The sequence below is a fragment of the Zophobas morio genome, unplaced genomic scaffold (assembly GCF_036711695.1).
Source record: "Zophobas morio isolate AGI-343-1 ecotype UQ-CSIRO unplaced genomic scaffold, CSIRO_AGI_Zmor_V1 ptg000038l, whole genome shotgun sequence".
Taxonomy (NCBI): domain Eukaryota; kingdom Metazoa; phylum Arthropoda; class Insecta; order Coleoptera; family Tenebrionidae; genus Zophobas; species Zophobas morio.
In genome coordinates, this window is record NW_026972143.1 from 271,204 (window position 1) to 286,760 (window position 15,557).

General features: G+C 40.9%; 2 protein-coding genes across 2 annotated transcripts in view; one reads left to right on the plus strand and one right to left on the minus strand.

Annotated features, from left to right (window-relative positions):
- The first annotated feature begins 107 nt into the window (after positions 1–107).
- The window catches only part of LOC135139895 (guanine nucleotide-binding protein subunit beta-1), a 44,779-nt gene continuing 29,329 nt past the window's right edge, over positions 108–15,557 (plus strand). Inside the window, exon 1 of the mRNA XM_064070257.1 lies at positions 108–397. The gene's annotated coding sequence lies outside the window, so the exon portion shown is untranslated. The remainder of the gene's footprint in view (positions 398–15,557) is intronic.
- Positions 12,758–13,902, minus strand: LOC135139918 (histone-lysine N-methyltransferase, H3 lysine-79 specific-like). The gene is made up of 4 exons (XM_064070285.1): positions 13,875–13,902; positions 13,625–13,796; positions 13,392–13,577; positions 12,758–13,145 (listed from the first exon to the last, which is right to left on the minus strand). Exons 1-4 carry the CDS (start codon positions 13,900–13,902, stop codon positions 12,758–12,760), a joined length of 774 nt encoding a protein of 257 aa, XP_063926355.1.

Sequence of the window (15,557 nt, forward strand, 5' to 3'; positions counted from 1 at the left end):
CATGTGAAACGCCACTGCCTCTCGTCCTGTAGATCTCGTCTTAGCCCAGCTTCGAACCTCTCCCCTGCCGCCCTCTAGATGCCGCTGCCGTCGTGCAAATGGCAGCTCTGACGTCACAATCGGGGACTAGAATCGTTACCGCAAGGGCACCGGCGATTCTCGCACCGCACCCAAGCAGGAAAGCGAGAAGAAAATCGCGTGAAAAGACGTTCGAGTGCGTTTTAGGTGCGTGAAAAGTGCGTCCATCGCATGTTCCGTGCACGAAACAGCCTCACATGTTCATAATCAGTGTCCGAGTGAATTTGTATGGGTGTAAGCGGATGTATTCGTGATTTTGTGACGACCATAGGATAGTATAGCCAGTAGTGGATCGGGACAGCCGAGGCCGATTGGAAAAGTAAGTGTCGGCGGCGGCGCCGCCCGCGGCCCCCGGCCGCCCCCAGCCGCCGCCAAAGCCCGAACCAGGCCCTCGAACGCCGAGCAGGTGCAGCGACTGTCATGGCGGCTGTCATTTATTTTCGTTCGCGCGGAGCATCGGCGAGAGGCGGCGGCCGTCGCCGCCGCCGCCGCGGCCGGCGCCCCCGGGCCCCGAGCGTAGGCGTGTCCGCGGGGCCCCGCTCCGCCGCCGCGGGAATTTCGAATCGGTGTTTACGTTATTGGGTCGGGAACATCTGCAAGTGTAAATGAATTACGAAGCGTGACGTTGGCGCGTTTTTAAATAATTTATGACGGTGTGCGCGACCGCAAAATTGCGATAAAATCGGGAAATTGACGAGGGGCCGTCGGGGGCGCGCGGAGGGGCTTCCGGGGTGCTTCCGCTGGAAATACGGGCTGACTCAATGCACGCTCTGATCAATTTTATTGTTTGTGTTGGCGAGTAGGCGCTGTTTGGATGACGTTTTGACAACTTTCGTTGGGGCCGTTATCTATGATTACTGAGAGGATTTTATTTTTGTTAGGTTGGTGGCTTTTCAGCCGAGAAATAACGTCAGTGATGGATGGACGCGGACTAGACACTCAATTTCTAAACAATCGCACGACAATCGACCATGTTACCGTTTTGACGTTGTTCTTTTGCTTTAAATGACAGATAACATAACCTTTACGTGAACATTTATCCGGCGGTTCTATTACGGTACGAGCGGATCCACGTAGCACTTGTCCAAACAGTCGCTGATTAATTCGACTTTTTGCACGGGAGCCACCTTTACTTTTTTTAGTAAATGTTCCCAAACTTTTCGACAAAAACACCCCAGATTAGATTTATTTTGTTGCGCACGTCACTTTAACTAATCATTTATTAAACACAATTGAAGACAAAATTAAAGCCAAAGCGAAAAATAAATCAGCCAAAGCACGAAAAACCGCTTGCCCTAGATTAAAATAATCATTTATTAAACGCAAACTATTTTTAGAATGTATAGGAAATGAAACGAAATTAACAATTTATAAACGAAACTTTATTATTATTATTATTATTTACAATGTTTATTTTTAATTCTATATATGATATATGTAGTTAATGAGCGGATTTATTGCGTCCAAGTTAATAACAATTTAGACTATATCTTTAGACGAACTATACATATGTATAGACAAAACATTCAAAGGTAAGTATTTTCAACTTGATAAACTCTTTTCGACATCATTTCGACACTTTAAAATTATCAATTGTTTCCGTCAGTCTGTCTGACTGCCGTCCGGGTTTTTATTAGACAGATTATCTCCAAAAGTACTGAGTCGATTGTTGTCAAATTTTGTATTTATATTAAGAATATCATGTAGATGGTAAAAACTAACCAAAAAATGTATTTACTCATCGCCCCTAAAAAATTTGATGACGTCACCTCAAAATAGTGCTGAATAAATCGTACCTTAAATATGCTATGATAAGCCTATAATTGTGATTTATCACTGCATTAATATATTTTTTAATTTGCTCATACAGGATGTTTCAAAAAAATTAATGACTCAGTTGTTAAAAAATAAAGATCCAATCAGATTTAGGAATTTAACTCGTTATTGTGGAAATTTGCAATTTAATACCTTTTAAATTTAACAAGTTTTTACAAGTTTAATGGGAGCAAAATCGGTCTTATTTTAGCAAGTGCTAGCCCCGCCCACCCGCTCCATAATTTTTCAGAGGGTATGACATTGGCCAAAATCAGTCTTATCTGAACAAATACTGGCCCCAACCACCCACCCACCCGTATTTTCTCAGAGTATATGGCGTTTGCCACAATCAGTCTTACCTGAGCAAATTTTAGCCCCACCCACCCACCCGTATTTTCTCAGAGAATATGGCGTTTGCCAAAATCAGTCTTATCTGAGCAAGTACTAACCCCGCCCACCCACCCTCTGTTTTTCTCAAGGATATGGCGTTTGCCAAAATCAGTCTTATCTGAGCAAGTACTAGCCCCGCCCACCCACCCCTATTTTCTCAGAGAATATGTTATTTGCCAAAATAAGACTTATCTTAGCAAGTACTACCTTCTGAGAAAATAAAGGGCGGGTGGGCGGGATTAGTACTTGCTAACATAAGTCTTATTTTGGCAGATGATACATCCTCTGAGAAAATAGGGGGCGGGTGGGTGGGGCTAGAACTTGGTAAGATAAGACTGAATAAGACTGATGTTGGCAAATAACAAACCCTCTGGGAAAATAGGGGGGGGGGGTCCTAGTACTTATTAAGAGAAAACTGATTTTGCCTCTAATAATGTTGTAAAGACTTGCGAAATTTAAAGATGTTAAATTGCAAATTTCCATTGTAATGAGTTCAATTCCTAAATCTACCCGAAAAGTGCAAAATATGATGATTTTTACTTCCCGAACGTAAGCGAAGGAAGTATTGTAATCGAGTCCGTCGGCCGACTCTCTACTTTTACGTTTTCTCGACCTTTCATGGCCCCTACAGGACGAAGAAATAGGTCTCCCGTTTCTGCCTGTCTGCCGTCACGGTTTTTATTAGACAGATAATTTCCGAAAGTTCTGGACCGACTGTTGTCAAATTTTGTATTTATATTAGGAATATCATGTAGATGGTAACACGCTAACCAAAATTTCTCTAATCATCCCCACCACAAATGCGATGACGTCACCTCGAAATTGTACATAGCAAATGGCTTTTAAATTTTTTTACCTGAAACATCCAGATTTTTGAAAAAAAAAATCAGAATTATAAAACAATATTTTGCAATTTAACTTTGAATCTGCCAAACCGAATGATTTGAAATCTTGCAGATGTTTTAAGGTTATAAAGAGCATAATGAATTTTTAGTCAAAATATGTATATTTGCTTATCCCCTCAGAAAAATTGATGACGTCAGCTCAAAATAGTGCTGAATAAATCCTGTCTTAAATATGCAAAATATGATGAGCCTATAGTTGTCATTTATCACTGTGTTAATATTTTTTTAAATTGCTTATATAGGGTGTTTCAAAAAAATTAATGACTGAGTTGTTAAATAAACATCCAATCAAATTTAGGAATTTAACTCGTTACAGTGAAAATTTATAATTTAACACTTTTTTAATTTAACATGTTTTTACAAGTTTAATAGGGGCAAAATCAGTCTTATTTTAGCGTGTGTTAGCCCCGCCCACGTGCCTTATATTTTCTAAGAGGGTATGACATTGGCCAAAACAAAATCAGTCTTATCTTAGCAAGTACTAGCCCCACCCACCCACCCGTATTTTCTCAGAGTATATGGCGTTTGCCAAAATCAGTCTTATCTGAGCAAATACTAGCCCCACCCACCCACCCGTATTTTCTCAGAGAATATGTCATTTGCCAAAATAAGACTTATCTTAGCAAGTACTACCCTCTGAGAAAATAATGGGTGGGTGGGCGGGATTAATACTTGCTAAGATAAGACTTATTTCGGCAGATGATATATCCTCTGAGAAAATAGGGGGCGGGTGGGTGGGGCTAGAACTTGGTAAGATAAGATTGATTTTGGCAAATCACATACCTTCTAAGAAAGGAAAGGGTGGGTGGGCGGGGTTAGTACTTGCTAAGATAAGACTTATTTCATCAAATGACAAACCCTCTGGGAAAATAGGAGGTGGGTGGGCGGGCGTAGAATTTGTTAAGAGAAAACTGATTTTGCCCCTAATAGTCTTGTAAAAACTTGCGAAAATTAAAGATGTTAAATTGCAAATTTCCATTGTAACGAGTTAAACTCCTAAATCTACCCGAAATGAGCAAAATATGATGATTTTTACTTCCCGAGCATAGGCGAAGGAAGTATTGTAATCGAGTCCGTCGGCCGACTCTCTACTTTTACGTTTTCTCGACCTTTCATGGCCCCTACAGGATGAAGAAATAGGTCTCCTGTGCTAGCCCCGCCCACCTGCCCCATATTTTCTCAGAGGGTATGACATTGGCTAAAACAAAATCAGTCTTATCTTAGCAAGGACTAGCCCCACCCACCCACCCGTATTTTTTCAGAGTATATGGCGTTTACCAAAATCAGTCTTATCTGAGCATGTACTAGCCCCGCCCACCCACCCCTTTTTTCTCAGAGAATATGGCATTTGCCAAAATTAGTCTTATCTGAGCAAGTACTTTCCCCACCCACCCACTCGTATTTTCTCAGAGTATATGGCGTTTGCCAAAATCAGTCTTATCTGAGCAAATACTAGCCCCACCCACCCACCTACCCCTATTTTCTCAGAGAATATGTCATTTGCCAAAATAAGACTTATCTTAGCAAATACTACCCTCTGAGAAAATAATGGGTGGGTGGGCGGGGTTAGTACTTGCTAAGATAAGACTCATTTCGGCAGATGACATATCCTCTGAGAAAATAGGGGGCGGGTGGGTGAGTCTAGAACTTGGTAAGATAGGACTGATTTTGGCAAATGACATACCTTCTAAGAAAGGAAAGGGTGGGGGGCGGGGTTAGTACTTGCTAAGATAAGACTTATTTCATCAAATGACAAACCCTCTGGGAAAATAGGAGGTGGGTGGGCGGGCGTAGAATTTGTTAAGAAAAAACTAATTTTGCCCCTAATAGTTTTGTAAAAACTTGCGAAAATTATAGATGTTAAATTGAAAATTTCTATTGTAACGAGTTAAACTCCTAAATCTACCCGAAATGTGCAAAATATGATGATTTTTTCTTCCCGAGCATAGGCGAAGGAAGTATTGTAATCGAGTCCGTCGGCCGACTCTCTATTTTTACGTTTTCTCGACCTTTCATGGCCCCTACAGGACGAAGAAATAGATCTCCTGTGCTAGCCCCGCCCACCTGCCCCATATTTTCTCAGAGTATATGGCGTTTACCAAAATCAGTCTTATTTGAGCATGTACTAGCCCCGCCCACCCACCCCTTTTTTCTCAGAGAATATGGCGTTTGCCAAAATCAGTCTTATATGAGCAAGTACTGGCCCCACCCACCCACCCGTATTTTCTCAGAGAATATGTCATTTGGCAAAATAAGACTTATCTTAGCAAGTACTACCCTCTGAGAAAAAATGGGTGGGTGGGCGGGGTTAGTACTTGCTAAGATAAGACTTATTTCGGCAGATGACATATCCTCTTGAGAAAAGAGTGGGCGGGTGGGTGGGGCTAGGACTTGGTAAGATAAGACTGATTTTGGCAAACGAAATACCCTCTAAGAAAGGAAAGGGTGGGTGGACGGGGTTAGTACTTGCTAAGATAAGACTTATTTCATCAAATGACAAACCCTCTGGGAAAATAGGAGGTGGGTGGGCGGGCGTAGAATTTGTTAAGAAAAAACTAATTTTGCCCCTAATAGTTTTGTAAAAACTTGCGAAAATTATAGATGTTAAATTGAAAATTTCTATTGTAACGAGTTAAACTCCTAAATCTACCCGAAATGTGCAAAATATGATGATTTTTTCTTCCCGAGCATAGGCGAAGGAAGTATTGTAATCGAGTCCGTCGGCCGACTCTCTATTTTTACGTTTTCTCGACCTTTCATGGCCCCTACAGGACGAAGAAATAGATCTCCTGTGCTAGCCCCGCCCACCTGCCCCATATTTTCTCAGAGTATATGGCGTTTACCAAAATCAGTCTTATTTGAGCATGTACTAGCCCCGCCCACCCACCCCTTTTTTCTCAGAGAATATGGCGTTTGCCAAAATCAGTCTTATATGAGCAAGTACTGGCCCCACCCACCCACCCGTATTTTCTCAGAGAATATGTCATTTGGCAAAATAAGACTTATCTTAGCAAGTACTACCCTCTGAGAAAAAATGGGTGGGTGGGCGGGTTAGTACTTGCTAAGATAAGACTTATTTCGGCAGATGACATATCCTCTTGAGAAAAGAGTGGGCGGGTGGGTGGGGCTAGGACTTGGTAAGATAAGACTGATTTTGGCAAACGAAATACCCTCTAAGAAAGGAAAGGGTGGGTGGACGGGGTTAGTATTTGCTAAGATAAGGTTTATTTCGGCAAACGACATACCCTCTGAGAAAATAAGGGCCCGGGTAGACGGGCGTAGTAGTTGTTAAGAGAAAACTGATTTTGCCCCTAATAATCTCGTAAGAATTTGAAATTTACAAATTTCCATTGTAACGAGTTAACTTCTTAAAACTACCCGAAATGTGCAAAATATGATGATTTTTACTTTCCGAGCACAAACGAAGGAAGTATTGTAATCCAGTCCGTCGGCCGACTCTCTACTTTTACGTTTTCCGACCTTTCAAGGCCTTGACAGGACGAAGAAATAGGTCTCCCGTTTCCGTCTGTCTGTCTGTCGGTCTGTTTGCCGTCACGGATTTTTATTGGACAGATAATCTCCGAAAGTACTGGACCGATTCTTGTCAAATTTTGTACTTATATTAGGTATATGATGTAGATGGTAAAACGCTAACCAAAATTTGTCTAATCATCCGCACCACTAATGCGATGACGTCAAAATTGCACATAGCAAATGGCTTTTAAATTTTTTACCTGAAACGTCCAGATTTTTGGGAAAAAATCAAAATTATAAAACAATATTTTGCAATTTGTTTTGAATCTTTGCTTATCCCCTCAGAAAAATTGATGACGTCAGCTCAAAATAGTGCTGAATTAATCCTTAAATATGCAAAATATGATGAACCTATACTTTCATTTATCACTGTGTTAATATTTTTTTAAATTTGCTTACACAAGGTGCCACAAAAAATTAATGAGTGAATTGTTAAAAAATAAACATCCAATCAGATTTTTAATTCGTTACAATGAAAATTTGTAATTTAACACCTTTTAAATTTAACATGTTTTTACAAGTTTAATAGGGGTAAAATCAGTCTTATTTTAGCGAGTGCTAGCCCCGCCCACCGCCCCATATTTTTCTCAGAGGGTATGGCATTGGCCAAAAAAAATCAGTCTTATCTTAGCAAGTACTAGCCCCACCCACCCACCCTCTATTTTCTCAGAGGATATGGCGTTTGGCAAAATCAGTCTTATCTGAGCAAGTACTAGCCCCGCCCACCCACCCGTATTTTTTCAGGGAATATGGCGTTTGCCAAAATCAGTCTTATCTGAACAAGTACTAGCCCCACCCACCCACCCTCTATTTTCTCAGAGTATATGGCGTTTGGCAAAATCAAGCAAGCACTAGCCCCGCCCACCCACCCCTATTTTCTCAGAGAATATGTCATTTGCTAACATAAGTCTAATTACATATCCTCTAAGAAAAGAGAAGGCGGGTGGGTGGGGTTACTATTTGCTAAGATAAGACCGATTTTGGCAAACGCCATATTCTCTGAGAAAACAGGGGTGGGTGGGCGGGGCTAGTACTTGATCAGATAAGACTGATTTTGGCAAACTCCATATTCCCTGAGAAAATAGGGGTGGGTGGGTGGGGCCAGAACTTGGTAAAATAAGACTGATTTTTGCAAATCACCTACTCTCTAAGAAAGTAAAGGGTGGGTGGGCGAGGTTAGTACTTGCTAACAAGACTTATTTCATCAAATGACAAACCTTCTGGGAAATAGTGGGTGGGTGGGCGGGCCTGGTACTTGTTAAGAGAAAACTGAGTTTGCCCCTAATAGTCTTGTAAACACTTGCGAAATTTAAAGATGTATCCATTGTAACGAGTTAAATTCCTAAATCTACCCGAAATGTACAAATATGGTGAGTTTGTACTTGTGATTTATCATTGCATTCATATTTTTTAGATTTTGGTGGCTCAAAAAAATGAATTAATGTGTCAATTTGTTTTGTTGATTAAATCAGGAACGGCTCAATCCATTTTCCGAGAAAATTTTGTAATAGAAAAACTCATTTATTATGGGCGAGGGAAGTTCTCTCTAAGTCATCTTCGACCAATTTTTTGAGTGAATTTGGACAATGCAAAATTATTTGATAAAATGGAACATTCATTTCCAAACAGTTATGAAAATTAACAGGTCCTACTCTTCGAAATTTTAGCATCAAATACGAGATAGATACAATTTTACACGACCCTAAGTAAAGTTCAGCAACACTTCGAATTAAGCATAAAAGTTGAATTTAGGTGCGATTTGGTTGTTTTTGATATAAGTGACGTCAATTAGGTGCTAACGTGGGTACACTAACCGGACTAGAGTTTTATTTTGTCGTGTAATTGTTTTTTAATTTAAGTCGAAAGTTGTAACATTAATTTTCGGTTAAATACCGTCCGGTCGATTAAATGTGAGTTAGTAGAGGCCATAGAAAATTGAACTGTGGACTAATTAAATCGCACTTTTGTCACAGTTTGGAATGAGCCAACATTGATTTTATTTTTTAATCAGTTAACTATTAAAATTCAGTTGAAATAAAAATTGGACGTTTCTTTGGTGATTTGACTTTTATTTCTGAAAACCGTTACGTTTCTAATTACGGTTCATTTGCCGATATAAGTTGGCGTCAGTTGTGGGACACCTGCATAGTCTGTTGTTACCTAATGCACATCTGTTTTTAAGAACATGTGCTTACATGGCTGGGTTACAACGTAAATTGTCTTGCTTTTTAGTTGCGAAGCGTAGGCTAGTAGAATATGAAAAAGTAGGTCTTCCATTTCCGCCAGAGCGTTTCTCTATTAAAATATGTCTGATATTTTCAGTTTCGTGTACACAACCATAATAATACCAAATGTATCATGATTACTACCAACCTAACCGTGTAAAAATAAAAAAACGGAAAACCCCCAACCGAAACCTCGCAGCGCAACTTTCTTCATAATCGATTTAAATTTAAGCGACACCCATCCAGTAAAATTCCGATTTGAATATGAACTTTTACGCGTGTTACTAGTCCACTTTCCGCGTACCTCAAACCCACTTCCGTCGAATTTCGGCCCAAAGCGCATCGTCTCCCTGCAGCATATTTTAAGCCTCCTCCGCCGCCTCGCAGCGGCGTGCGAATCCAGCTAAATATTTACCGAGTTGGTGCGTCAAGAATATAGTCGGAGATAAGTCAATCATTCAGGTGGAGTTATCGAAACGAATGTTCATTGTCACGGCGCGGAATTAGGAGCTTCTGACAGGCGCCGGTGACAGATGTAGGTCAGGCACGCACGAGTTCGAATGTGAGCGATTCGCTTTCGAGTGCGGCGATCCGAGCCGTATTGCCTTTGTTTTCGGTGTATTTTTAAGCTAAACGGTTATTAAAAGCAAACACGTAACACAATTTCGTGAACTATTGAGTATCCACTTTTCCAGACAATTTAAGCGCGCCTATTTTTAGATACGGTGTTCCGTAATGGAAACATTTTCAGGTGCTAATAACGAATGATTAAATTAAATGGAACTCGTTCTTCCAATTCGCGCGAAAGAACCAAATCGTGGGTAAATAATGCGTTGTGGGTTTAGAGAGTTGCTGCAGCGGAAATATACGTGGTGGTTTTAGGTCAGTGAGGCGCTGAGTCGGACTGGTTTTGGTCTTTTTTGTGGAAAGTAACTAGATGTGCCCGAATTGTGCGGTGGAACAAAAACAAGGTTCCATTTTAAAAAATTCGCGAAAAAGAGAGGCGAAATGTTATTGTAGATAGCGTTGACATTTTTTTTTTTTAACTTTGATGAAGATTAAGCGACTTATTTAAAATATAACGTGCGACCGAAAATATACGTAGTATGAGTAGGCCTTGATTGTTGTAAAATTGATTGCAATTGGCGGCCCTGCACAGTTACACTTTTTTTACTTCCCAGGCAGTAACATCCTTAAAGTGAATTTGACGACACTTTAAGTAATTTACACAAGTTTAGGTAAAAGTGCTATAGATTCATTTTTTCTGTCACGTGATGTACTTTGTTATTTTGTCATTATGTTATCAATTTTTCTATTTTTACTCTCTTTTCTTTCGTACTTTTCCGCTCTTTTCTTTTCTTGTTCCTTTTTCTCCATGTCGTTTTGCTTCACGTCCGTGTTCTCTTTTTCTCTAATCTCGTAATCTCCTTTTATCTGTATTCTTCTTCTTTCGCTATCAATATCTATGAAGTCTGGAATAAACGTTATAGTATCAATATTTTCTCAGTTTCCGTTTTTCTCTCGTTTCCTCTCTTTCTCGCTCTTGTTTCTTCTCATTTTCTCTTGCTCGTTCTCTCTATTTTTCTCTAGTTTTCACTCTCTTGCTCGTTTTCGCTCTTCCTGTCGTTTGTTTTCTCTCTTCTTCTGGCTCGTCTCTACTTCTCGCACCTTTTCTCTTTCTCCTTCCCGCATTATCGCTCGTGTTCTCCCTTTCTCTCGATTTCCTGCTTGTTTTTTTGTTTCCTTCTCTCTTCTCCCTTCAACTTTCTCCTTTTGCCCTTATTCTTCCCCTTTTGTTAGCAATATCTCTACTTTTCCTCCTCGTTCTCCTTCTTTCTCTCATTATCTCTTGATCCCTTTTTCACGTGCTCTATTTCCCTTTGAGTGTCTGTCCGTCTCACTCGTTTTCTATTTCTCTGGTTCGATTTTTCCCTTTCTCTGCCTCATTTCCTTTCTAACACTAGTTTTCGCTCTTTCTCTCACTCGCTGTATCTCATTCCATCACCCGTTTTTGTTCATTCTTTCCCTCGTTTTCTCTTTTTCTCTCGCTGGGTTTCTCCTTTTCTCTGGCCCATTTTTTTACCTCTCGCTCTTCATTCCTCTCCCCTTTTGTCACTATTCTTCCACTTCCCCCATCAATATCTCTAGTTCTCATTCTCCCCCCTTATTTCATTTGCTCTCCCTCTCCGAGTCGTTTTTCTTTGCTGCTACTGGTTTTCACTCTCTTTCTGTGGCTCGTTTTCTTTTTTTCTACCTTTTAACTCTTTCTCCCGTTCGCACATATTCTGTCTCTTGCTCGTTTTCTGTCTTCCTCTCTCTCGGTCTCGTTCGTTTTCACTCATTCCTTCTCTCTCGCTCTCACCCCCACTCTCTAGTTCTGGCTACCCTCTCCCCATTTTGCCTCTATTCTTTCTTTTTCGACAGCAATATCTTTACTTTCCCTTCTCGTTCTCTCTTTTTCTCTTGTTCGTTCTCATCCCTCATGCGCTCTCTTTCATTTTTCCTTCCGCTCTTTCTCCCTTGTTCGCTTGCTACTTGTTTCTATGATTCCTTTTCTCTTTTCCCCCTCATGGTTTTCACTTTCTTTCGCCCGTCTTCTCCCTTTCTCCTCGTTTTGTCTCCCTCGCGCTTTACTTCACTTTCCCCATGAATGCCTTTAGTTCTCATTGTCCCTCTTTCTTTCTCTGGCCCGTTCTGTGTTTCTCCCACTGGTTTTTACTCATTCCTCGTTCTCATTCACTCACTCGCTTATTTTCACTCTTTCTCTTTATCTCTCTGGCTCTTTTTTTTCTTTGGCTTGTTTTCTCTTCTTCTCTGCCTCGTTTTCTCCCCTTCTCTGCCTCGTTTCTCTTCCACACGCCCACTGGTTTTCACTCTTTCTTTCGCCCGTTTCCTGTCTTTCTCCTCGTTTTTTTCCACTTTCCCCTTCAATGTCGTTAGTTTTCATTCTCTCTCTTTCTCTCACACGCTCGTTTTCAATATTTCTCTATTTCATTTTCTCTTTTCCTCCCACTTCTTCTTCGTCTTTCTGTTACTGATTTTCACTCTAGCTTTGCCTCGTTTTCTCTCCTTCTCTGGCTCGTTTTCTCCCGTTCTCTTGCCTATCTCTCTTTCTCCCACTGTTTTTGGTCTTTCGTCATTTTTTTCTCATTCCCACGCTCTCTTTATCGCATTCTCTCTCTCTCTCGTTTTCTCTCTCTCGCCAGTTATCTCTTTCTCTGAATCATTTTCTTTCTTTCGCGGGCTTGTTTTCTCTCGTTTTCTCCCTTTTTCTTGCTCTTTTTCTCTATTTCTCTGGCTCTTGTTTTCTCTCTTTCTCTGGCCCGTTTTCTCCCCTCCTCTGCCTCGTTTTCTATTCCTCTGGTTCGTTTTTTCTTTTTCTCGGGCTTGTTTTCTCTCTTTCTCGGGCTCTTCTATTTCTCTGACTCGTTTTCTCCCTTTTTCTGGCTCTTTTTTTCTCTTTCTCTGGCCCGTTCTCACTTCCCCTCACTGGTTTTCACTCTTTCTTTCACCCGTTTTCTCTCTTTCTCCTCGTTGTCTCCCCCTCGCGCTTTAATTTTTTTCCACTTTCTCCATCAATGTCGTTAGTTTTCATTCTCCCTCTTTCATTCTCTCTCGGACGCTCGTTTTCAGTATTTCTTTATCTCGTTTTCTCTTTTGCTACCGCTTGTTTTTTCGCTTTCTGTTACTGGTTATCACTCTATCTTTAGCTCGTTTTCTCTGGCTCGTTTTTTCTCGTTCTCTGGCCCATTCTTTCTGCCACTGTTTTTGCTCTTTCGTCACTTTTCTCATTCCCGCGCTCGCTTTATTTCATTCTCTCTCTCTCTCTCTCTCTCCCGTTCTCGTTCTATGTCTCCCTCTCTCGTTCTCTCTCTCGCCAGTTTTCTCTTTTTTTGTATCATTTTCTCTCTTTCTCTGGCTGTTTTTTTTTTTCTCTTTCGCTGGCTTGTTTTCTCTCTTTCTCTGTCTTTTTTCTTTCTTTCTCTGGCCCGTTTTCTCCTTCTCTGGCTCGTTTTCTATTTCTCTGGTTCGTTTTCTCTTCGGTTTTTTCCTCATTCCCGCTCTCTTTATCTCATTCTTTCGTTCGTTATCTCTCTTTTTCTCACTCGTTTTCTCGTACCTTTCGCTCTCCTCTCCTCCCCCCTCGGCCTCTATTCTTCCACTTTCCCCATCAGTGTCGCTAGTTCTCATTCTCTCTCTTTCTCTCGCAAGTTCGTTTTCAGTATTTCTCTATCTCGTTTTCTCTTTTCCTCCTGCTTGTTCTTCCTCTTTCTGTAACTGGTTTTCACTCTATCTTTTGCTCGTTTTCTCTCTTCCTCTGGCTCGTTTTCTCTCGTTCTCTTACCCATCTCTCTTTCTCCCACTGTTTTTGGTCTTTCATCGTTTTATCTCATTCCCGCGCTCGCTTTATCGCATTCTTCCCCTCTCGTTTTCTCTCTCTCGCCTGTTATCTCTTTCTCGGATTATTTTCTCTCTTTCGCGGGCTTGTTTTCTCTCTTTATCTAGGTTGTTTTCTCCCTTTTTCTTGCTCTTTTTCTCTCTTTGGCTCTTTTTTTCTCTTTCTCTGGCTCTTGTTTTCTCTCTTTCTCTGGCCCGTTTTCTCTCCTTCTTTGCCTCGTTTTGTATTTCTCTGGTTCGTTTTTTCTCTTTCTCGGGCTCTTTTTCTATTTTTCTTACTCGGTTTCTCTTTTTCTCTGGCTCTTTGTTTTCTCTTTCTCTGGCTTGTGTTCTCTCTTTCTCTGGATTGTGTTCTCTCTTTCTCTGGCTTGTGTTCTCTCGTTCTCTGGCTCGTTTCCTATTTTTCTCTGACTTGTTTTCTCTTTCTCTGGCCCGTTGTCTCTTCCCCCCACTGGTTTTCACTCTTTCTTTCACCCGTTTTCTCTCTTTCTCCTCGTTGTCTCCCCCTCGCGTTTTAATTTTTTTCCACTTTCCCTATCAGTGTCCTTAGTTCTCATTCTCCCTCTTTTTTTCTCTCTCGCAAGCTCGTTTTCAGTATTTCTCTATCTCGTTTCCTCTTTTCCTCCCGCTTATTCTTCTTCTTTCTGTTACTGGTTTTCACTTTATCTTTGGCTCGTTTTCTCTCTTCCTCTGGCTCGTTTTCTCTCGTTCTCTTACCTATCTCTCTTTCGCGCGCTTGTTTTCTCTCTTTATCTAGGTTGTTTTGTCCCTTTTTCTTGCTCTTTTTCTCTCTTTGGCTCTTTTTTTCTCTTTCTCTGGCTCTTGTTTTCTCTCTTTCTCTGGCCCGTTTTCCCTCCGTCACTGCCTCGTTTTCTATTTCTCTGGTTCGTTTTTTCTCTTTCTCGGACACTCTTTCTATTTCTCTGACTCGTTTTATCTTTTTCTCTCGCTCTTTTTTTCTGTTTCTCTGGCTTGTGTTCTCTCGTTCTCTGGCTCGTTTCCTTTCTTTGACTTGTTTTCTCTCTTTCTCTGGCCCGTTCTCTCTTCCCCCCACTGGTTTTCACTCTTTCTTTCACCCGTTTTTTCTCTCTTTCTCCTCGTTGTCTCACCCTCGCGCTTTAATTTTTTTCCACTTTCTCCATCAATGTCGTTAGTTCTCATTCTCCCTCTTTCTTTCTCTCTCGGACGCTCGTTTTCAGTATTTCTCTATTTCGTTTTCTCTTTTGCTACCGCTTGTTTTTTCTCTTTCTGTTACTGGTTATCACTCTATCTTTAGCTCGTTTTCTCTCCTTCTCTGGCTCGTCTTTTCTCGTTCTCTGGCCCATTCTTTCTCCCACTGTTTTTACTCTTTCGTCATTTTTTCTCATTCCCGCGCTCGCTTTATTTCATTCTCTCTCTCTCTCCCGTTTTCGTTCTCTCTCTCCCTCTCTTGTTCTTTCTCTCGCCAATTTTCTCTTTTTTTGCATCATTTTCTCTCTTTCTCTGGCTCTTTTTTTTCTCTTTCGCTGGCTTGTTTTCTCTCTTTCTCTGCCTTTTTTCTCTCTTTCTCTGGCCCGTTTTCTCCTTCTCTGGCTCGTTTTCTATTTCTCTGGTTCGTTTTCTCTTCGGTTTTTTCCTCATTCCCGTTCTCTCTTCATTTCATTCTTTCGTTCGTTGTCTCTTTTTTTCTCTAGCTCGTGTTCTCTCTTTTTCTGACTCATTTTCTTTGTTTTTTGGGTACCAGCTTTTTCTCGTTCTCTCACTCGTTTTCTCGTACTTTTCGCTCTCCTCTCCTCCCCCTCTGCCTCTATTCTTCCACTTTCCCCATCAGTGTCGCTAGTTCTCATACTCTCTTTCTCCCATTTACTCTCTCTGTCGCCCGTTTTCTCAAGTTTTCTCGTTCGTTTTCTATCTTGCTCTAGATGGTTGTCTTTCTCTCTTTTCTGTTTTTTTTTTGTCTGGCTCGTTTTTTCTTTCTCCCACCAGTTTTCACTCTTTTTGTCTATCGCCCATTTTCCTTTTTTCTCTCGCTTGTTTCCTATATTTTTCTAGCTCGTGTATTCTCTTTGTTAGCTAGTTTTTCTATTCCTGGCTCGTTTTCTCTTTCTTTTCTCGCTCGTTCTGTCTTTTCTCTAGCTCTTTTAAATGCTATAAATACCGTATTTGTAGCTTATGAATCCGTCTTGATATGTTACCCTGTTTATCCAGATTTTCGCAAAAAAAATTAAAATTT

Excerpts from the sequence above, each read along its gene's own strand:
- LOC135139918 (XM_064070285.1), bottom strand. The coding sequence starts at position 13,902 with ATGAGAACTAAGGACACTGATAGGGAAA. Across the intron at positions 13,578-13,624 it reads CAGAGAAAAAGAGAAACCGA|AGAAATACAAAACGAGGCAA; the intron begins GTAAGAAAAATA and ends AAAACGAACCAG. Across the intron at positions 13,146-13,391 it reads ATCCGAGAAAGAGATAACAG|AGAGAGAATGAGAACTAGCG; the intron begins GCGAGAGAGAGA and ends TGCGAGAGAAAG.